We start from the raw sequence: 24127 nt of genomic DNA, 5'->3' as shown, positions 1-24127 counted from the left end.
GCTGCTGGTGGCCCCTCTAGTAGCCATCCCCCTGCCTCTGTAACAGTTACAGAACTGTATGACTGCTCCAGTGGAAGTGCATGCTTCCAAATACACCTGCACAGGGATGGCCCAGCTCCAAACAGGAGTTGGGATGAGAAGGTATTTTTCCTTTCTGTCCTCTGTGCATATGTGTGTGAGAGATGTGCGTGGTAGTGTGCATGTGTGTTTGTGTGTGAGTGGCGGCATACATATGGAGGTCAGAGGACAACCTTAGGCACCTGTCTTCCCCTTCCATCTCTGCCTCTCTGAGGCTGGGATTACAAGCACATGCCAGTATAGCTGTTTTCTTTTTTCTTTTTCACATGAGTTCTGGAAATCCAGTTCATTACCTCTATCAACTGAATCACCTCCCCAGCCCGCATGTGATCTTCTCACTGCCCCAAGTCCCTTCTCACTGCCCACCTCAGAGCAGGGAGAATTTGTCACTTTCCAGCCAGATTATTGTTCTTTTGACCTTCCATGTAGCTTCTCTCTTTAGGCACTCCCCTCTTGCCTGTACTCCACTGGTGGATTTCTCTTCAATGCTGGCTCGTTTTATGTCTACTTGACACACACTAGATCATTTGGGAAGAGAGACTCAATTGAGAGCATGACTGCATAAGATTTGCCTGTAGTGCATTTTCTTAATTAGTGATTTATGTAGATGGTGCCAACCCCAGGCTGGTGGTCCCAGGTGCTATAAGAAAATAAGCTAAGCAAGCCACAGGGGGCAAGTTCTCCAGCGATAAAAATGAGGGAGTCAGTTAATAGTAATAGGGTATAACCCATACCCATGTTCACAATTTTATAAAGATTGGTTTCATCTTCAATTATGTGCATATGTGTGAATGCATGTGCATTTGCCTGTGAGCGAAGTGCCCACTGAGGCCAGAAGAAGGCACCACTCTCCTTGGAGTTGGAGTAACAGGCAGTTTTAAGTTGCCCAACACAGGTGCTGTAAGTGCTCCTAACCACTGAGACATGCAGGTTTACTGTTGTTTTATTACACAGATTCATTAAAGCAAGCATTTATGGTCCAGGCTGTCCGCTGTTTGCCTCTTCAAATGGGTGGTCAGGAATCCCTTGCAGATGGACAAGCCCTGCCCAGCTGTCCAGCATTTTAATATTTCTGCTACTTGCTGGGCAGGCAGCGCTGACTGTTTTTAATTTATAAAGGAGGATTTATGGACTCTTGGATGACAACCGACAGCCAATCAATAAGGGCTGATAATAACAGCGTGTAATATCAAGGAACATTAGGTCTGAGGCAGGATTTGGGGAGAGAAGTAGGCAGTTAGAAACCTTATCATTTGAAAAAAGGTCAAGGCCCTGGTAGCAATAAAAATGCCTAAGCAAATAAAACCACACCTGTGAACTGAGACCCTCATAAATTGCTGCAAGAGAAGAAAAGGCTTGGAGACCCCATGAAGGGAAATTGCAACCCCCAGCCAGGATTTGGGTTGCTGAAGGACCAATGTGACCATTAAGAAAGGGTCTACTTATTACTGTTTAGGACAATAATGACATGTGCACGTGGTAAATGTCACCCAGCTGCCTATGGCTGCAACTGAAATCTTCCAGAAAGCAGAGGAGGAGTTATTTTCCCTAGAAAGTCTTAACTCTAACCCCTGGGGCTGAGTCTTAGTATGTCTGTGGAGGACATTTTACCTGATTATTTCTTTAAGGGGTGGGGGAACCTTTATTGATCTTACGTTGTTAGCTTTATAATAAGAGAGAGACAGAAAGAGAGAGAGAGAGAGAGAGAGAGAGAGAAGCACAAACTTGTAAATTCCATTCCCAGTAATCATGCTGCATAAGCTAAAGCAGTATTGTGAACAGTTATGTTGTTTGCTTCAAAAGCTAACCATAAGAGCATGGTGAACTGTCCTGACCAGTTGACCAAAAAACACAATTTTGAGCCACTGAGGAAAGTATGAATTCACAGACCTTCCCAAGACTCCGTACATGATCAGATAGATATTAGACCCAAAGTTAACCTTTCAGGCTCACCTACCCAAGGACCAGATAACTTCTTGGAATTCTGGGAGTTGAAGTTCTTGGGAACTAACAACAAAACCTCATGGAAAAGTACTGCAGCCTATGAGTTTTGCCCTTATAAACCCCATCAACATGTGTCTGGGTGCCACTTACCTGGAAAATTCCCAGGTGATAGTCTTGACCACAATCCATCTTGGTCAGTATTCAATATTTTTAATAAAAGTTTGCTTAGGAACAAAAGCTTCTGGGCACTATGATTCTCAGCAGCAATGCTGCAGTTTAGGGGTAGGCAAGGGGTGAAAAACTCCCATTGACTTACTTATAGGTTAGATTTTCCCATAAGGCTCTTGGAAAGGGAAGCTCCCAGAGGAATAAAACACATATACTTCCATTAAACCTTCTGCAGGGCTGACTGTCTGATTAGAATGTCTATGATTTTGGAGAGTTGGAATGTCATAGGTCCAAAGCCAAATCATCTTGGGCTCCCTTTAGTCCTCAAAGGCAGCATTTCTGGTCTAGCTCGACGGGTGACCTAACATCCTTAAGACAGCTAAGTAAATCCTTTTCCTATATCCAAAAAAGACCTGTAGCTTCCATCAGCCCAGTCTGAGAACGTCATCAGACAGCATCTGAGGCCGGCAAAAGTAATGCAGCGGCTTTGCTGGGTGCTTTCCACCAAAGGTATTTGAAAGGCGCCTTGACTCTGGATTTTCTTTGTTTGGGAGCTAACCAGATCTCGTTTCTACAGTAGAGCATAACTCTGGGAGCAACTTGAGTCTGCATTCTTTGTCTATGGTCACTCATATTTGGCTCCAGAATAAACAAGCTCTTAACCCATTTTGAGGCAAGCCTCGTGTTTTTGTTGACATTCCTCTAGAGAGTTGTACATTCCGATCTGACCTGGCTGACCCCCACCCCACCCCCTTTTCCCACAGAGGTCCCCCCACCCCCTTGCAGCTCACCTCCTTGTAAGGTATACTCGGTCACCGCCCTGCTGAAGACACCCAGGCCTGCGCCATTGTAGGCAGCCACCTGGATCTCGTACTGGGTCCAGATGATGAGGTCGGTGACCAGGCAGTAGTTCACCTCTGGGCTGCTGATGTTCCTCTGCTGGTGTTCCCCGGGCAGGCCAGCCAGGCGGTACCTGCGGCAGAGAGAAAGTGTGAGGGGTAGGACACTACCCACGGTGGACTGTAGTCTCTGGAGAGGACAACGGAGGTAAGCAGGTATGAGCAAAGGCTTCAGGCTAGGCCTGACCACAGCTTGCCTTGGTCAGTGACTTCATACATGCTATCCTCTAGTCTCATGGTGACTGTAAACTCCAGGCCAAGTGGAACAGGCTTTCAACTGCGTATGCTCATGGTAAGTTCCGTTGGTTTTGTTGCTGTTGCTTCGAGGTAGAGCCTTGTCCAGCTGCCCTAGAACTTTACCTTGTAGCCCAGGCTGGCCTCTGACTTGCAGTAACCCTGATGTCTCAGCCTCTCAAGTGCTGGGACTCCAAGAGTGTACCACTCCATCCAGCCTTGGTTTTCCTTTTGAGAAAATGTAACAGAAATACCCCCAAACAAGAGAGACTAGCTAATGCCATGCTTAAAACCTGCATTGTCAGTTAAGACTCAGGCTGTCCCAGATGATGGATGAGGGTATTGGGGTACGAGAGGCTGGTGGAACCCATATGATGTTCCCCTCCTCTCTCTGCCCCTCTTTCCCTCTTCCTCCTTTCTTTTTGAGACAGGTTCTTATTGTGCAGCCCAGGCTTGCCTTGGACCCATGCTCTTCCTGCCTCAGCTTCCTGGACCCTTGATTTACACAGATGGGTATTACCCAGTTGTAAAAGTACTACATTTCGGGTATAAACTTCTGAGTGTGAACAGTGAGAAGGAGTTATGATTTCAAACCTGATCTCCACCAGAGAAAGGTTGCCTCTTGAGACTGCATTTTGGGAAAAGAACAGGAAACCAATGGACTATGTGCTCCTGGCCTCTGATCTAGTACCCTGTTTTGTTCCATTTCAGAATAATCTAGATTGTTCCAGAGCTATCTCAGACCTATAGTAAGTAGCTTTAAAAACGTGTTAAAACTTCTACATGGCTAACCCATGGCTAAGTATGACCAATTGCTTTTGGGGGAAACTGTGAGTTTCGGGGTAACATGTCCTTCAGTACCCTGAAGCAGAAATTTGATGTTGTTCTTATTAACAACAAAAATCAGCTCTGGGGGGGAAAAAAAGCAAGAATTAGGGAATGAGGGAATGGGTTTTGTACTATGGAAGGCCTTTCCTGCATTATTTTGATTAGCAAATGTTTTTCCATGATTCCGTTTATAGAAGTTAATGTACTGAAGTAGCTCAGTTAATTCACAGAGCTTTTCTAGATCAGTTCCCCTGGGTAAAATGAGAGATGCATACAGTCATCCTGTGGCTTCTCAGAGCGTCCAATTTATAGCCCAGAAGTTGTTCTTGCCTCTGCAAAATGGTGATACCCAGAGAGGGGAAATGATTGACAAGGCACCCTCAAACAGAGATAACTTCTTACAGCATCATGGAGTCACTAGGGTCTTCCTTTCTGATGCTACCCTATCTGACAGAGCAGAAGGGACACACCCAAGACAGAAACTCCCAGGCCAGCAAGGTCACCATGGCTGGAGAAAACAAACAAACAAACAAACAAACAAACCAAGATCCAGAAATGCAGGTGCTTCTTATGCTATGACTTTGCTAAGAGATATGCAAATGAGGAAGTAGAGAGAGGCCATAGAAGTTTCTTATTGTAATCCATGACTTTTTGAGGACATTCTTCCTGCCTTAGGGATTATTTATGCTTGGTGAGGCCTATTTGGTAAGAAACAGAAATGATGAAGGGCAGACAGCATTAAAACCATGAAGGTCAAAGCTAGTCTTTCTTTATGCCTGGTCTTGGTAGGAAGTGTCCTCCAAAAATAGTGAATGAGAGCTCCTGGAAAGACCTGTACTTTCCGTTGAGCCTTGCAAGGATGGTTGAAGAATTAGAGCTTTTGGGTGTGGGGAGGTTGGAGTATGGAAGGTGCAAAGTCTAAATTAAATTCTCATGGGCTATCTTTAGCCCCTTGATAGCCATTCCAGCTTTATTTGTACGAGCAAGATATCGACACATCTATGAATTAACATACTTGTGATTAACAAGCAAAACCTGAAATGAATCAATATAAGAGAACTCTAGTGCTATTAGCTAGCATCTGAGGTTGACAGTACCTTTATTTATGACTTTCTTTGTTGTTTGACTATTAAACTGTCATCATATTGGACCGCAAAATTTGTGGTGACCTGAATCTGTGTTCCTGGGCCATGGTCATTTATAGTTGGTTCCAGAATAAGCTATCTTACCCATTGGAGCTGGAGCTGTGTTATGTGTTAGACACAGTCTTCTGTTTAAAACTGGATTCCCACCTGGTGAATTGGAGTGGGAGGAGTCTCATCTAATCAGTAGATTCATAATTGACTCAGGAGTTGGTGGGAACCAGGTGGGCCTGCTGGAGAAGGTGGGTCACTGCGGTCAAGCCTTTGAAGTGTACACTTTGTGCTCAGCTCCTTCCCTAGATTTTTGCTTCATGGCCTCTGTAATTAGCACTTCCCTCTTGCAGGCCTTTCTACTCTTCATCCAACTACAAGCCCAGCAGTAACAGAGCCAAGCAACTATGGAAAGAGCCCTTGGAAACAATAAGGTAAAATAAACACCCCCAGAGGCAGGCTAGAAATACAGAGGAAGCGAAGAGGACATGGGAAGGAAAGACAGACATTCCTCATCCTGGGATCTAGCTTGTGTTTCTTGCTGACAGAGAGTCTTGAACATTCGGCAGATAAAGCCCTAAGTGCCTAGAGGTATATCCTATTTAACAAGACTGTTAAATCAATAAGCTGAGGATGTGGCTCAGCTCACAGAAGGCTTGCTTGCAAGCAGGAGGTACTGGTTCAGTCCCAGGACCTGGTAAATTGCATATGGAGGCACCTGTTTGTAGTCTCAGCACCTGGGCGGTGGCGGCAGGAAGAGCAGGAGATCAAGTACTTTCTTGAGTTTGAGGCTAGCCCGGGCTACACGAGCTTCTGCCTCAAAGCCAACCAAAGAAACAAAGCAAGGAACAACAAACAACTGTGCTTACTTTGGGTCAAAATGCTTGCAGCCCTGAGTGTTATTGCATCAACATCCCCCCCCCAAACCTGAACAGTGAGCCTGAACAATCTGCCTAGGATTGTAGTAACTAGAGGAAATACTACACTCAGAGCTGAGTAAATACTTTACTCAGAGTAAGCTTGGCTTAATCTTGAAATCTTTAAAGTCAGTGTAATGTGTCCTATGAGATATGTAACCCAGAAAGCAGCAAGAATATGTATCTCCACTGGAAGGACTTAGTTGCACTTAAACCTTGACCTACCATCATCCCCTATATGACTCTGTCTAAATGCCTGTCTCTTTCACAGGGTCTCTCTCTAAACCTGGAGCTCATCCATTTGGTTAGAACTTCAGAGACCCCCTTGTCTTGTCCCCACTCCCATCCTCACACTGGGGTAATTGACATGTGCCACCACACCCAACTTTTTATGTGGGTGCTAAGGACTCACACTCAAGCACCCATATTTGCAGAGCCAGCCCTCTTACCCACTGAGCCATTTCCCTAGGCCCCAAGTAGATGTTTCTTTACAACTTTCTGGGAAAAAACTGCAAAACTATCCTTAGAAAGGGCTGGCTCTGGGGAGCCCTTCACTACCCAATTCACTTTCCAAAGCAAAGCTATGAAATTAGCATGGGGGGGGCACAGACTGAAGTCCTTGTTCAGGTCACAAAGCCTGTCCCAGCCACACAGTCTCTTCAGCTCCTCAACCAGGGAACTATAGGATTCACTTCTTGAGACTAGAACAGACAAGGAGGTTCACTCTGGCCCGGGCTCTATGTGTCCTGGTGATGCACTGGATGTCTGAGATGGTCAAGGTGAGGGAGGACTCCACAGAGCATCTTCCTCCTTTCTAGGAGGACCTGTTACCAAGGGGACTGGCTCAGCCAGAACTGATGAGTTTTTATCCGGAAATAAACAGGAACACTTTCTCTTTTTAAAGGACATAACCCTGAGCGCCTGAGCGCCTCACAGAGAAACATGCTGCCTATTATTATAAATATTTTATCACTGTGCGAGCATCCTAACTACTTCTTACATTGTGGGTGTGAGCCACCAAAGTGATTTATTTTCCATTTGCTCCCATGCATTGTGTGTTGGATCTGACACAGAGCCTGTGCCCTGGAGGGTTCTTGCTTGCAAACAGTGATCTGCAAGCTGGAACCTTGCTCAGAAACATTTGCAGGCAAATGCATCTTGGTACGGGTCTTTAATTTCCACACACTTTGATATTTAAGGCCTGGGGTGATGTGCCCTCATCTTTTTTTTTAGGGCTTCCTTGGACTTAAACTGCCAACATCACAGATACCCTCTTCCCCACTTCAATCCAATAGCACTGTTACTAAGAACCCTTTAAGGACAGTAATCCCCCAAAAATAGAGATGTGCAGTCTGCTGTGTGGCCTCATAACATCAGACAGTTTTATTATTAGGCTCTGCACCCTGAGCATGTTCAGTGGGACAAACATCACAGACCCTACTTGACAGGCTCTGCCTCGGGGAACTCTTGCTGCTCAGAAAGGCGGTAGTTGAGGGGAGGGCAAGCTAATTATTTTCATTAGTTGACGGGTGTGTACATGAGGGATGGCTAAAGTTGGAAGGAAAGCACAGCCATGAGCCATAGGAACCCTTAGTGTGAGGCATCAGGAAGATGGGTAGGAAGGTCAGGCCCCTGGCAACTGCCACCAGCTGGAACAGAGCCCAGGACCACTGCTGCAGGACAGCATGACTGTCTCCCTCTGACCTTTTGTAAATTGAGGATGACAGCTGTAGGCAGAGATATGGGGAGCATGGACATTGACTTCCTACTGGTCCTTTAAGCCCCGTTAGACGGACGAGGCCTGGTGTCCAGTTAAAGGAGAACTTGGGCTGCAGGGAACCTTAAGAACAGCAGGGAATGGGTTGTGATCTGCAGCTCTGGCTTGCTGAGATCAGGGCTTTCCACAAAGAAGGCTTCTCTTCGGTATCACCTTCTCTTACGGTTCTTCCAGTGTACTCAGAAGCCCAACATCCCATCTCACTCCACAGTTAACTGAAGTGAAGTGACTTCATAGATGAAGCGAATGGATGGTGAAACAAGAGACCAGAAGTTTAAGGTCATCCTTGGCTACACTGGGATCTAGAGGCCAACCTGGGCTACAAGAGACCTTGACATAGGAAAAAAAAAAAATACATGAAATAGGGCCAGGTAAAGGCATTTTCTGCAAGGTTAGTGACCTGAGTTTGATTTCTGGGACCCACAGAGTGGGAGGACAGAAGTGACCCACGCAATGCAATAAAACTGCAATAAAACTGCAAATAATAAATAAAGGGAAGGTAGGAAGAGGCCTCAGTGGATACCTTGTCTCTAAGAGTTATCAGAAGAAGTCCACATCTCTCATAATGTAAACATCTGTGTTTTCCTATGGTCTTAGATGACCCCTGTGAAAGGGTCATTTATGGTAGTGGAATCCTCCTGTAAGGCCAGCACTTGGGAGCTGGAGACAGGAGGAAAAGGTGTTTAAGAATGTCCTCAGCTACATTAATGAGTTCTAGGCCAGCCTGGACTATTACCTGTCTCAAACAAAATAATAACAACTGAAAAAAAAAACAAACAAATAAATAAAAATTAAAAAAGAAAGAAACAAACGAACAACAGCATTTTCATAACTTTCTTCCTAGGAAGGCCTCTGTTAATCAAGCACTCACACTCAGGAACTCCAGGCCGAGTTATGTGGAAAATAATGGGTGCATTTCTGCTTCAGTAAAGCTGATAAAATTGCTGCTGCTGCTGCTGGGGGGAGGGCTTTAATCCCAGCACTCAGAAGGCAGAGGCAGGTGGATCTCTCTGAGTTTGAGGCCAGCCTGGTCTACAGAGTGAGCCAGAGCTGTTACACAGAGAAACTTTTTTTGAAAAGCAAAACCAACAAAAAAAGAAAGGAGCTGATAAAACTAACAAACAGGTACAAACTATGAGAAGATATGTAATGATTACCCTTTAATTTGAATCAATCTTTTTTTCTTTTAATTTGTCTACACAAAAAGCTCCAAAGTGATGACGTTCGGTGTGATTTTGACATTAACGGTAGCTTGGGCAAAGGAGATGCTCTCAATGCACTAGGAAACTTACCATCCCTGCTAAGGCTAGGCTAGCAACCTGCACGCTCTTTGGCAACATCAGGCAGGCACACATGTACATTCCTCCCACCTAATGTCAAAAATACATTGCTTTCAATCCTAACACCTAAACATTGCCAAGTTGTGAGTATACATGTATGCATACATGTGAGTATATACATTTCTTTGGGGGGCTGGAGAGATGGTGCCACAGTTAAGAGCTCTTGCTATGGGCCTGACTCCAGGTCCCAGCTCACAACTGCCTGCCTGTAACTCAAGTTCTAGGGCAGCTGGTTGTGACACCTTTTGAAGAGTCAAATGGCCATTTCACAGGGGTTGCCAGAGACAATGAGAAAACAAAGATATTTGCATTATGATTCATAACAGTAACAAAATTACAGTTAGGAAGTAGCAATGAAAATTATTCTATGGTTGGGGTTCACCACAACTTGAGGATCTGTAGTAAAGGACTCTAGGGCACTTGACACCCTCTTCTGGCCTCCTTGGGTACACTTAGGTACACATATCCACCAAGCTAGTATAGTAACTGTTGGTTAAATGCTACCATAAATTAGTTTAGTATTAGTTAAGTGATTGCTGTTATGAATGTATACATTCACTCAGGAAGGCTTCACGATGAATAGTGTATCTGCTATCTTTCCCATAATGCCCCCCTTCATTCTTCACCTCAGTGCCACCGCTGGTACTAGTCTGTGTGGCCTCTGAAGGTGGCCACACCCAGGAGGGCTCCACAAGGGTACCCATTAGCTGTGAACTCTGCTTTGCTGCAGGAGGCATCTCTTCCTAGAGTCTTTCACATGACTTGGACCCCAAAGTACTTACTGGCTGTTACTAATAGTTAATGGGACAGCCTGAAGGCTTGTTTGTCCCAGGCACTTGCCTGAGGATGTAGCCCCGGAGCACTCCGTTGTGTTCTGTTTCAGGTGGTGGCTGCCACTGCACCATGATGGACTGGTTGGTTCTTCCACTGGCTACAATGTTTTTGGGGGGAGCACTTGGTGGTTCTTCTGGTAACATCAACCTAAAGATAAATATATGTTAGAGGAAGAGGTAAGTCCAGCAACAAGGTGCCCAGCCCAGAGCCTAGTTGAGGAGAAAACCAGCTCAAAGCCTGCATCTGACCTCATTGAGGCTGTGTGTGTGCAAGAGTTATGGCAGTCAACATGCTAGCAACTCAGCCAGGAGGCAATGGTAGTTGTGTGGTTCAGAGTGTTTATCTAAAATTCTGCTTAGCTCTAACTGTCAACTTGACAAAACCTGGAAACACCTGGGAAGTCAGTCTAAGTGAGGAGTTAGCTACCTTAGGTTGGTCTGCAGGTATGTCTGTGGGGGATTGTCTTAAATAAGTTCACTGACATGGGAAGAGCCAGCCCAATGTGGGCAGTATCATTCTCTATGCTGGAGAACCTGATTTGTATAAGTGGAGAAATCTAGCTGAATACAAGCAAGCAGGAATGCATGTGTCAGTTTTCCTCTACTTTTGACCATGGATGTGACATGACTTGAGTTCCTGTCTAGACTTCTCTGCTATGATGGATGGTAACCTGGAATCATCAGCTGAAATAAACCCTTCCTCCCCTAAGTTACTTTTATCATGGTGTTTTTTCTTAGCAACTGAAATGACACTAGGACATCCATGAGGCCCTGAGGTTCCAACCCCTGCATCATATAATTTGGGTGTGGCGTGCACATCTGTAATCTCAGCACTCTGTGTTGGTAGAGGGAGTAGGATCATTCTGCATAGTGAATTCCAGGCCAGCCTGGACTACATGAGAATCTGCCAACCCCCACCCCCAAAGAAGGCAATGCTGCCAGGAGTGACCCATTAAGGCACAGAGCACCATGGGAAGGATCGATGACAAATACCTCCAAGCAGTTAAGGAAGTACAGCTAGCTCAGTACATGTCAGTGATTATTCTGTTCAGGTTTCAGCCAGAACCCCTAGGGCTGGTGGTTCATCTCTGTAAATACTGTTGAGACTCACAGCACCCTGGGCTCTAGGTGGAGGTCAGCCTCACTCACCTGCTTGTCTCTGTGCTGTACTGGCCCTTGCCCACTTGGTTCACAGCGCACACCCTGAACTGATAGGTTCGGGCTGGAGTCAAGCCGCTCACAGTGACGCCTGTCATCTCTGGGCTAACATTTGACAGATGCACTTTCCACGGAGAGTCTACAAGAATGAGCAGACCAGAGTCAGACACACATGTGCATGCTTCGTTACACTAAGCAGACAAGCATGGTCTTGTTTGCTAGGAGAGGCAGTAGCTAGCCCACCTCATGAATGAGCAAACCAGGGCTCTCGGCTGTGTGGCTAGCAACTAGTTAGTGTACTAGCATGAAGTTCAGGAATCTCACCTCAAACCCAGGGTAGAACTTCCTGTTATCCCTATGGCCATTCCAGGACAAGTGGGCAGAAAGACCCTCCATCTGTCCTCAGCAAGGACTTGTGCATGCATGCATTCAAGCATGTGTTCTTCCCTCCCTCCCCTACTTCTTCTCTGTTTCTGTATGTGTTACTATATATACAAATGAGGTTGTACATGCATGTGGAGGCCAGAGGTCAACCTTGGGGGTCATTCTTCTTTCAGATAGGATCCCTTCTCACTAGTGTGGAACTCCTTGATTCAACTAGGTTGGTCGGCCAACACACTCCAGGGATCCTCCTGTCTGCTTCCCCAGCACTGGGATTACAAGCCTGCACCATCACACCAAGGCATTTTTAGATAGGTTCTGGGGAATTAAATTTGAGCCTTCAACACTTTATTGATGAAGCCATCCTCTCTGCCTTCCTCCCTCCCTCCTTCTTTCCCCCTCCCCCCCCTCTCTTTTCAGTCTGCATGTAGTACTTCAAGAGAAAGAAGAAAAACCCTCATTCCTGGGCTCAACATGGTGCCGAAAGTTGTCTGTCAGCTCCCCATCAGGCAGATCGAAGAGTCGTCTCCAGGAAAAGGGTGCTCCACACGTCAGGGAATGATAAATGGGCACTATATTTGTTAACATTTTAATAAGGAAACAACTATGATAAATACAGATGGGCTAGGCATTTTGCAACCCATCTGCAGTGTAGCAGCCTGTTTCTGCCACACCACTGAGCTGCTCAGGCTTGGGAAAGACATGGCAGAATTCATAGCTTAGTATGGTGCATCTTTTGGAAGCTGCTTTCCTGCAGGTGTGGAAAGATATCTATATCAGCAGGGTGAGCTATTGCCTGCAAGAAAGCCTTGGAAACGTTCTGGTAGAGTTGACACTGTTGTATGATTTTCTGAGGAGTTTAAACTTTGAGCATCTGCTGTCCACTCTACACAAATAGGTGCCTGGTATGGTCTCCTGGCCTTACCCTTCTTGACTCTCTGAGATGGTGCTGCTACCACACATGAACAGGCACATGCACAGAAACACACACACACACACAACACACACACACACACACACACACAGCCCACACAGGGACCCATTATGTAATCCTTAATTAGCTATGGAAAAGCCCAGCCCTCTGATTCTCTATCACTAACATACAAAGACCAGAGTTTCTCAGCCAATTCCATTACAAGTGTCTCTGACAATGCAGAAGGTCAGTGGACTGTCCCTGACACTGTGGAGCTGGGCCTAGTTGGTAGGAGCAGGGCCTCTCTTTGCCTAGGCTAACATTTACAGAACTAGCTTCCTTCCAAAGGCAGCTGGTGGGAAGAACCAGAAGAACGGAATTCGCCCTGAACTCTTCCATTTAGAGCTGTTCAGTTGCCTTGGAACTTCTGTAAAATTAAGAGACCATAAAAACCACATGTCACCTTACATCTATCTGGAAAGTAGAAATCAAGCAAACAAACAAACGGAAAATAACAGGGACCATAGGATCACACACTGTGCCACCTACTTCCTTCTCAGAACCCTGGAGGTGTAGTCTTAGCCCACCCCAACCTTCTTCTCCACCGGAATTCACCCATCTGCAAGTGAACAGCAGTTACACTTGGACAGTATGAATGAGCCTTGTCATTGCAGGGAGGGACAGAGTTGGCAGGATGGGGTGTCAGTCGGTTGACTAAGATGGTTCATCAGAGCCAGAGAAGGGCAGGCGAGGCTGAGGGCAGGAAGCTGCTTGCTGGGGCTTCAATCTGGTGTGTTCCCATCAAACCCCATGCTGAGGCTGGGTCCTCTGGTGTGATGGCTAGTGTTAATTGTCAACTTGACAGAATCTAGAATCATCTGTGAGACAGGCCTCTGGGCATGCCTGCAGGGTTATCTTGATTATATTCACTGAAGGGGGAAGACCTGTCCATTGTGGGCGGCACCATTCCCTAGCTGGGGTCCTGAACTGAGTAGGTGGAGAAAGAGTTCCCTGCTTTCTGCTTCCCAACTGTGGCTGTGATGTGACTAGCCACTTTCGGGGTCTGTCACCTTGACTTTCCTGCCAGGATGGACTGTAGCCTCGAACTATGAGCCAGAACAAGTGCTTTCTTCCTTGGGTTGCTTTTGTCAGGGTATTTCTCACAGCAAAAAGGAAAGAAACCAGTATGCCAAGGCACGCTATTGGGAGGTAGTGCTTTGGGGAACCATGGGGACCTTTAAGAGGGAAGAGTGGGGGCTCTCCCACGCTGGTGAAACCCTAGGTTCAATCCTCAGCACAAAACAAACAAAAGAGAAGGATGAATGCCTGTCTTGCAGAATTGCGATTTCTCCATTGTGGAACTGGACTGGTTTCTAAGTGCACGTGGCACCTCACTTGGCTGCCTCACATGGGCCTGCTCTGCTTCCTGCTTCTCTACTGTGCTGTGACATAACCTCCCCACTTTACACATTACCCAGCCTCGGGGATTCTGCCTCAGCAACATTTACCCACCCTAAGACATTGCAGTTCCTGTATCAAGCCTCCCAGCTTCTGCCCAGCACAGCTCTGGGCCATGTTGTTTCTTCAGAGCATGAACTTAAATGTCCACAACCTAAGGCTCAGGATCTGCTGCCTGGCTTGATTTAACAAAGGATCTTGGTGTCTCCGGTCTGCTCAGAGCCCCAGGCACATCTGTAGCATTCTTTATTTATTCTCTTCCCTCCCTGCCAGAAGATAAGAGATCTGGCAGGTAGAGAAATTACACTGTGAAACTTATCAAAATGAGCCCAACTCATCTCCTAGGCAGCCTGATTTGTTACCCCCCACCCCCACCCCACCAAAGAAGTAGTTTGGGAAGGATTTACTTAGTTACAAGCTCTAGAGCTACACACTTGCCAAGGACTGTTAAAATGTAAATAGTGTGGCACAACCACACCTGACAGTCAACAGGCAGACCTTTGGAGAAGATTCTCCTCCCAGCCAGTCCTCACAAGACTACCCTAGAGGCTGGAGAGCCAAGGATGCATCTGACGGGGCTGGACACATGTCCTCTCCCTGCCTCACACCTCCCCTTCCAGTGTTCCTCTTGTGCCCGATCTGGTATCTGTTACCTAATTCTGAAAGGCAGAGCCTCTCTGAAGAGTTGATTTCTCTACATGGGCTCAGATGACTGGCAGGTTGTTTTGTTTTGTTTTTCTTATTCTTATTTTGTGTATGGTGTACATACATGTTCATATGTGCAACACATGAATATGTGGATGGTGGATGTGGGTGAACCTGTGTGTGAGCAATCCTGTTTAGAGCAGAGGTCCATGTCAGATGTCCTCCTTGATTGCTTTCCACCGTGTGTGTGTGTGTGAGAGAGAGAGAGAAAAAGAGAGAGAGAGTGGGGAGGGAGGGAGGAAAGGAGGGAGAGAAGCAGAGAGAGAGGGAGAAAGAGGGAAGAGGATGCATATGTGTATATGTGTGTGTGGCCTTGAACTCAGCATGTAGCCAGAGATGAAGTTGAACATCTGATTCTGCCTAGTAAACCAGATGGTGCTGGGGATGGAACCCAGGGCCTCATGCAAGCATTCTGTTAATTAAACTGCATCCCAGCCCTCAAAGACTGGCAGGGTTCAATCAAGGGAAATATACTGGAAGCTTTTATCAACACACACACACACACACACACACACGGATTATCAATAAATGGAACCAAAGAAGGTCAATGCTTCCTGGGGAGAAATTTTTCTCTAATTGCCAGAAGGATCATGATTGTTGTGGAGTCCCGATGCTTGCATATTGGTGTGCAGCCTGAAAGAGCTTCCATACAAGTCCCTCTGCAGCCTCCTGCGCATGTGTGACTTCCCTCAAACTTCACAGGGGCTCACCGACCATGCCTGTGGGTCAACCTCAGCATTACCAGGTGTGAAGCATTAGGCCACATGTGCCAGCAGTGGGAAGGATCCTTCTATACCCGTGTCTGAGATGCAGGCATGTACACACATGGGTAACACATTGCATAGATGCACAGATGGACTGTGACTCAAATCCAGCCTCCAGGCACTAAAAGAAGATTCGGGGATGGATTCAGAAATATTGTGACCCAAATCCAGGGCACTGGACAGCCTTAGGATAGATCCACATCCCCTAACCAGAGCAAGGTCTGCACTGGGAGATTCTGGGTGTTTTGCAAGAGAAGGTCTATCAAGGGGGTCTATCCAGCTCTGTGGATAGTGTTTCCCCGGCAAGCAGGAGCACCTGAGTCCGATTCCCTGAACCCACATTAACAAGGCAATGTTGTGGAGTCAGGAAGATTCATGGGGCTTTCTAGCCAGCTAGCTTAGCCTACTTTGTGAGCTCCAGATCAGAGAGACTATGTGCAAACCAAAATGGTGGACAGTGCCTGGGAAGGACACCATAGCTGACCTCTGGCCTTGACACACAAGCGCACAGGAGCCTGTTCACACAAACTCAAGTGCACCGGGAGATATGAGTATGTTTGTGTACACACATGCAAGTCACAGAGAGTCCACATGCATTTGCATGTGGGCTGGAGCAGAGAGCACCTGAGACTTCCTACTAAAGCAGGCCTGCTCATTCTCTGTGCTGTAGCCATGGAGGATGGAGTGGGTATGTGGTCCCAGATGTGGAACACACTCTTGTGCGGCTTCTGAGAGCCTCTGGAGTAGAGCAGCAGCACAGGAGGGGACCTGCACCTGCTACAAACAACAGCCACCAAATGTCCCTCTTGGCTAGATTGGCTAGAGGTTAATATTGATTGCCAGGCTATACAGGTAGCAAGGAGACAAGCCTCTGGGTACATCAGTGAAGGAGTCTCTACATTAGGCTGGTTGATATGGAAAGACACACCCTGAATGTGGGTGCTACTGTCTCTTGGGCCGGACTCTGGACTATATCTGAGTGATTAAAGCTAGCTGAGTAGAAGCAGCAAGGAGACAGCATGGGTGTCTTTATCTCTCTCCACTATTGACTGTGGATGCGATGCAATGAGATCCTGCTTTTACCCTTGATATGATGGCATGTAAGTCAAAGGAAGGAACTCCCATCTCCACTCAGGTGCTTTTGGTCAGGGTGTTTTGTCAGAGCAACAGGAACACAGGAACAAGACTAGAACGAATTCTGTGTTACGTTTTTTTGTTTGTTTGTTTGTTTTGTTTTGTTTTTTTAAGCATGAGCTGAGCTCCAGATTTTCACAAGCCATGTAAAACCTGGGTCTATCCCAGAGAACCATTTATCTATCCCCCAGTCCTTATTTTCTTCATCATTAAAAAGCACAGAAACTGTATCAATGTGAGGATGTGGGTTTGGGTCCTCAGCACTTGTGTAATAAACCAGATGAGGCAGTGTACATTTGCAATGCCATGGTGGGGAGCAAGAGACAGGCAGATTCCTGGGTCTCTATGATCAGACAGTGAAGACTCATTGGTGTATTCCAGGCCAGTGAGAGACCCTGTCTCAAAAAAAAGGGGGTGCACAGATTTGGTAGGATACCTCTGGCCTCTACATATACTTGTGCACAGGAAGAAATTATTGTGCACAGATCAGAAACTGGCAAGTACAGGCCTATGGAGGATATGTTGGTAACACTCTTCCCCATAAGGGCATATAACCGCCTGGAGATGAGCCCTAGTACCCACCCCATCCTAGTCCATTTCTGGGCCTCTACAATGGCCATCAATACCCATGACAGGTGCTTTCTCTTGGGCTGCATATTAAAAGGGGAGCAAATGCTATTAGTTTGAGGCTCATTATGCAAAATTCCACAGGAAAACGAGCCATGTTCCATGCACTTCCTAACAGCTCCAAAGGCTATCAGCAAACACCCCTCTGAGATAAGTTTCAAAGACAGCGCGGAGAACAAAGCCTCTGCCATTGAGGCAGGCACAACAGCACAAAGCCCATCAGCTTTTAAGGACATAATAGCATGTGTGGAGGAAGATGCTTAACATATTGTGTGATGACTGTCAGCAGCGGCTCGCAGAGCAGAGCAAATGAGCTCACATGGTGCTGTGCATGAGACAGCGGGGTCCGTACATGAAAAGACACCTGTGGCATTAGGAGAAAGACCGAACCCATGCTTCCAGGTTCTCTTTGTGTTGGAAGAGTCCTGGCCTCCAGTGGTTCTAGGAAGGGGGCTCAGGCAAGTACCAAGCCTCACAGAGTGTTCTCAGGAAGCTAGCCTTGGACCAGAAACTGACACTAAAGCCCCCGATTCAGAAAGCTGAGGGGTGCTGAGAGATGGCTCGGTGAGTAAAGTGCTTGATCTGTGTTCAGATTCACAGCAACCTTGTAATAACTGGGCACAATGGTTTATATCTGTAACCTCAGTCCTGGGAGTACAGAGATAGGTGGGTCCCAGGGCTCATTGCCTGGCTAATATAACTGAAATGGTGACCTCCAGTTCAATAAGAGATTCCATTTTCAAAACTCATGGCAGAGAGCAATAGAGGAATATACCCAATGTCAAACTCTATTCTCTCTCTATTCTCTATACCCATATGTACAGATGAACGTAGTCCTACACACACACACACACACACACACACACACACACACACCAGGCACAGGTGGGCTGGGGATGTAGTTGGTAGAGTGACTGCCTAGCAACACAGAGTCCTGGGTTGCAACTCTTGCACTGCATAAACTGGGAGTAGTAAGGTAGGTTTGTCAACCCAACATTCAGAAGGCAGGAGGATCAGGAGTTCAAGATCATTCTCAGCTACATGTTGAGTTGGTATGCATAGGTGGGCCTGGTATAAGACAACAGACCACTGCAAAGTCTAGAATATTCCACACTTGCTACCATTACTAGAACTCCAGGACAGCCTCTCAAATGCAGCTATTCATTGAGGCCATCGATGCTCCTCACAAGAGTCCTGCTTCCCAAGGACCAGGCTGTTCCTGGTTCCCCCATCTGTGGAAGTCCATCAGCAACTGAGGGACAGATAACTATCCATATCACCTTCTCCAGATCCAGCCTGGAGCCTCACACCCAGTTCTCTACACTCCTGCCAAGTTCTGCTGCTCAAACACTTGTTTAACAGCTGTGTGTGGGATAAGCCTGGTATCCTGTGGTCCCTTGGTATTCCTCATAGGTTTCTCTTTTCAGTGTGGAAGGGAATTCACTGGGCTGACAGCAACAGTTGGCTGTGGTGGAGGCAGATAAGCAAGTCTTTCTTTGTATGTCTGCTAACATTTCTCTAACAGCAATCAGCACATATAACCCTGGACTTAAAATATGTATTACTACATAGAAAATCCCTTAAAAGGGGCAGTCCATTTAATCATTGCCTCTAGCTTCTCCTGCCTGAGGAATCTTCTGTTCTTGCAAATACACATGCAGGGCATGTCCGGGGGTGGGTGGGTGGGCGGGGGGCCCATAATGCTGCCTGCATCCAGGTTTCTACATCCTGGAGCTCCTGTGAGGGTGGCACATATATCCATGCCCTGCACATTTCCATATAGAGTTCACTTCCAAGAGAGCATTCATGGCTCCTCCTGGAGAACTGACAGCCCCTCCTTTGAGGGTCCTGGCTCTCAGAGATAGTTCTCTGTCAACTGTTCATGAGTTCGCTTAGGCCATGCTGTGTGCCCCTGGGTTGTGAATTGAGTTTGAGAGTGTCCTTTGTCTCCCAGATTGACTGAGGCTCTGCCCAGGTGCCTTCCTGCATCTAATGAGAATGGATGGAAGAGGCTGTATCATCTCAGTCCACCTGAAGTTGCTCTGATAGGCTCCACATTGGAAGGCAGTGGGTGGGGTGGGAGGGGGGAGCGAAAATTAAAGTGGAAGGGATGGGTGGTTCTAGTTTCCCATATGGTTGCCCTTAAAGAATGCTGAAAGGTGTTTAGAAATAAGAAAACCTTCTCCATAAGCTTGGAAATCCTAACAATGAAGACTGGAAGGGATGGTTATATTGTGAAATATCCATCTTTCCAACCAGCCTCTTATTTACTTTTGTGAGGTTCACAACCAGGCAAAACTCATCTGTGGAGGTGTGAACTAGAAGGTACTCACTCACCTTTGAAGGATGAAGAGTGACTGGACAAGGACCTGGTGAATGTTCTAGAAGGTTGAAATGATTCCTGTTCTGTTCAAAACACGGACTACAGGTATAGATGTCAGAGCTCACTTAGATCACTGTGTTTTGTGTTATGCAAATTATGGCTCAATATATAACAAAAAAATCAATATTATACAAAGCTCTGAAATCCTAGGAAGATATTCTACTGAGATCAGGGGGAAAGAAGCCAACAGGAGCTTCTACCAGACTCATTATCATTTAAAGTATTCTGATGGCCCAGCAAGATAGGAAAAACAAAGAGAAGACAATGAATTCTATTATTTGGAGAAGATATGGTTGTTTACTTTGAAAACTAAGAGGATCAACAGAAAATCATTAGAATAATAAGAGAACAGGAAGTGGGGAATGGAAAAGCAAGTGAGCAGATGACAATAGGCTTCCTGTGTTCCAACAATGGCAAGCTGGGAGGTGAGTGAGGGAAACCTGCTTACACAGCAAGGAAGTGACACCTTGGGCCAGTGGCTCTCATCCTTCCTAATGCTGAGACCCTTTAATACAGTTCTTCATGCTGTGGTGACCCCCAACAATAACATTATTTTCATTGCTGCTTCATAAATGTAATTTTGCTACTGTTAGGAATCATAATGTAAATATATGATATGTAGGATATCTGACATGTGATTCCCCCAAAGCAGTTGTGACCCATGAGTTGAGAATGGCTGCCTTAGGACAACCTTGATGGAAAGAGCAGAGAGCTACCAACCTACAGGGTTTGGAAAGCTACACAGCAAGTAAGTGCCTAAGTATAAAACCCTCTGGATGGACAGATGGAACAGCCAGAAATCCATACATCAAGTGAGTTCATAACTATAGGACCCTCTAGATAGACAGATGGAGCAGCCAGAAAGCTATACAGCAAGTAAATGCTTAAGTGTAGGACCCTCCAGATGGACAGATGGAACAGCCAGAAAGCCATACAGCAAGTAAGTGCATAAGTGTAGGACCCTCTGGATGGACAGACAAACAGCAGCTTTAACTCCCTACTTAAAAATTCAGTGGGAACCAGGCATGGTCAAACACTTCTGTAATCTCAGCACTTGGGCAACAGAGGTAAGAGGATCACCGCAAATCTGAGACTACTGTTGACTACATTATAAGGCCCTGTCTCAAAGTAAAAAAGAGCACTTCAATGGAACTGCTTTTCTGAATTTTCACAAAATAATTCCATTTTCACATGACGAGAAACAGCAAATTCTGGGAGGATATTAAAACACATTTGGAGCTAAAAAACCATTAAATGTTATAAGAACTATAAGTTGAAAAACAAATCAACCAAATCCAAAACCAAACCAACAACAAAAATAAACAAAAAGCCCAATGACTGACTAGGCCCAAATAAATCCAGAACTTTTTTTTTTTTTTTTTTTTTTTTTTTTTTTTAATTTGAGACAGGGTATTTCCAAGTAGCTTTGGCTGTCCTGGAACTTGCTATGTAGATCAGGCTCGCCTCCAAAACTCACAGAAATTCTCTTACCTCTGCCTCCCTTCTAGAGTGCTGAGGCCAAGGGTGTTTGTGTCACCATATCCAGCCTTTTTTTTTTTTTTTTTAAAAAAAAAAGCAGGTCCATTTAGCACATGAAAAATTAACATTATAAATAAATGGATTATTCAGTAAACCATGCTGGTAAAATGAAAAACAGAAAAAGTTATATGTCATGCTATATAGTATGCCTACATTCTAGCTGAATTAAAAAGTTAAACATGTGGAAAATTAACCCCTTAAAATAAAGGTGAAAAATCTATGACATTTATTTTATGCCTGAAAATGCTAAAATAGCCAAATACAAAAGCAATTGTAAAAAAACACAGAAATATCAACAGACTAAACTATATAAGACTCAAACATTTTTTTGTCAAGAATAACCTCCAGTGCTGGGTTGGTTGTAGTTCAGTGTTTAGGGGCATGCACTGAGCCCTGGATTCAATCCCCAGTGCCTCACAAATCAGACATATTGACTCATGTCTGCCTGCAATCTCAGTATCTGGGAGGCAGAGGCAGGAGGATTAGAATTCCAAAGTCATCGTTGGCTATGCAGCAAATTTGAGAGCAGGCTGAAATACATAAACCTTGACTAAAATATAAACAAACAAATCTATAAAAATTAAGTGTGAAAACAAAACAACACAAAACAAAAGCATGTGTCAAAAATGATAGGAAAAAATCTCAGCCAGGCAGTGGCAGCGCAAACCTTTAATTCCAGCACTCTGGAGGCAGAGGAAGGTGGATCTCTGTGAGTTTGAGGCCAGCCTGGTCTTCAAACAGTTACAGGGCCGGCCGTCTCCAACCATGTAGAGAAACCCTGTCTCAAATATATTATATATATAATTCTGGCTGGAAAAACGGGAGAAAGGAAACACATAGACCACAGTAGAAAAAGTACAAAAAGCCAACCAACTTGGAAAAATGTGTCCAGCTGTGCTGGGGATCAAAAAAAATATACATGCGCACAGTTATCAGAAGATGTGAGTCTTGGAACCACGAATCTGCTTTTGAAAACACAGGAGAATGTCTTTGCAAACCTGAAGGGGTAGGAGGATTAGCAGTGCTGTTTACCCTAAGGACCACCATCGCAAAACGGGTGGTTCAGCACCATGGACAGCGCCCGGAGGCGGCGGCCTGTGGCTGCGCCTCCTAGAGAAAAAGAAGGGGATAGCAAAACCTAGGCGATCTTTGTGGAAACAGAATAGTGATTATTCCCTAGGGGAAACAGGACACGCCTTGACACCAGGGCAACACTTGATGTGAATTGATAAGTAGAAGCAGAGCACAGAATGTCAGGAATGGGGGCGGGGGAATACGTAATTCTCAGACATGCTCGGAGAAGAACAAGCAATGCTTGCTGCCGGAGCACAAAAAGCAAACCAATAAGTGGCTGGAGACAAATCTGGAGAGGCAGGTGGTGGCCAGATGATGAATGGTGCTGTCTCCCACGCTAATCAGTCTAGAATCTATTCTTCAAGTGATGAGTTCTATAGAGGATGGACTTAAAGATAGCAAGCTGGTGAGAAGACAGGCTAGCAGCTGGGAATAATGTAACCTTTGAGAAAACCTGTGTTATGAAGTGAGCTCCCAGTCTTGCTCCATGCGTATACATGCTACTCGCTCAAAGGGGTTTCTAGAGGAGGAAGTACCTTGGCTGGGAAAATGGCAGTGCCAATAATAGTGCCCCCTAGAGGTGGAAATGGGATAACACTTCCTACACTTTTCCTTAGTCAAGCCAAACTCTGGAGCTGCCCCCCACCCTCCAGTGGCTCAGTGAGGGATAGCCTTGAGAAGGGCACATATAAAGGGCAATGGGACAGATCAGCAACCATTCTCCATCAGTGGCTTTGGAGGTTTGGAGAAGGGCTGTGGGTTGGGGGGCAGTGAGGGAGGAATGTGGCAGGAGTCAAGAATAGCTCACATTTCTAGTCCAGAAGTGGAAGCACTTTGGGGCAAAGGTGTCAAGTGCTACTGTACACAGCTGGACTTGCTTGAGGCTGGAGGACATCCAGGTTGGCTTCCAGGGAGGTAACTGGAGGGTCAGTGTGGGAAAGGTGAGTAGGGGAGACACGCATGCTCATTGGGTGAGCAGTTGGATGAGGAGGCTGTGATCTGAGTCTTCAGGGATTGCCAACATATAATGGACAGGAAACAAAAGTGAGTCTGTAGATGAGTCATGGCAAGAACAGGCATAGGAAAATAAGGTAAGAGCAAAGCATGGGAGGGGTAGAGTAACCTGTAAAATGCTTGATAAACATAAGCAGCTGAGTTCAGCTCCCAGAACCACATGAAAAGCCCAGTGTGGTGATGTGTGCTTGTCATCCCAGTGCTGGGGAGATGAAGGCAGACCTCTGCAGCTCCCTGGCCAGGCACAGTAGGGTTCACTGCAGCCACCATAGGGCTCACTGGCCAGCCATTGTAGGACTCATTGGCCAGCCGTAATAGCCTACTTGGTGAGAACACTGTGTTCAAAACTCGAAGTGGATGGCACCTGAGGAATGACACCTGAGGTTGTCTTCTGAGCTCTACACACATGTGCACATAAGTGCATGAATTACCAGCATGCACACGTTCACCCCACAAACATACCCACAGGGACAGAGGTGGGGGTCACAAGAGCAAAGAGTTCAGGATGACAACACAGTGAAAGGAGCACTCAAGAAGGGTGCTGAGGATGGCAAGGTACGGGTGTGGCCGGGGAGAGGCATGGGTGTGACAGGGTGTGGCCGGAGTCCTTTGCAACAAAGATGATGTGGTTTCAGGAGAGAAAATGAGGACTAAGGGGGGGTTGGACAACTGAATGACTGTAAAGCCACCTCCTTTAGGCAGAGGGGAACAGAAGCGAGGGTGACCTAGAGGCAGAGGGACTGATTGACATAACCAAGGGTTGGAGGAGGTAGGGAAGAGTGACCCAGGCATGGGACAAAGGACTGTAACGACTAGTTTTTATTAT

The 24127-nt window shown here is 46.1% G+C and overlaps 1 protein-coding gene across 1 annotated transcript in view; it reads right to left on the bottom strand.

Moving 5' to 3' along the window:
- The window catches only part of Sdk1 (sidekick cell adhesion molecule 1), a 920228-nt gene that overhangs the window by 190584 nt on the left and 705517 nt on the right, over positions 1–24127 (bottom strand). The window contains exons 15-17 of the mRNA XM_051205538.1: positions 11301–11448; positions 10159–10299; positions 2982–3163 (exon numbers count right to left, since the gene is read on the bottom strand). Coding sequence (XP_051061495.1) covers positions 2982–3163; positions 10159–10299; positions 11301–11448 — 471 coding nt within the window. The remainder of the gene's footprint in view (positions 1–2981; positions 3164–10158; positions 10300–11300; positions 11449–24127) is intronic.

The sequence above is a fragment of the Phodopus roborovskii genome, unplaced genomic scaffold (genome assembly GCF_943737965.1).
Source record: "Phodopus roborovskii unplaced genomic scaffold, PHOROB, whole genome shotgun sequence".
Taxonomy (NCBI): Eukaryota; Metazoa; Chordata; class Mammalia; order Rodentia; family Cricetidae; genus Phodopus; species Phodopus roborovskii.
Note: the sequence above shows the minus strand (reverse complement) of the source record. Positions and strands in the feature narration are given on the sequence as shown.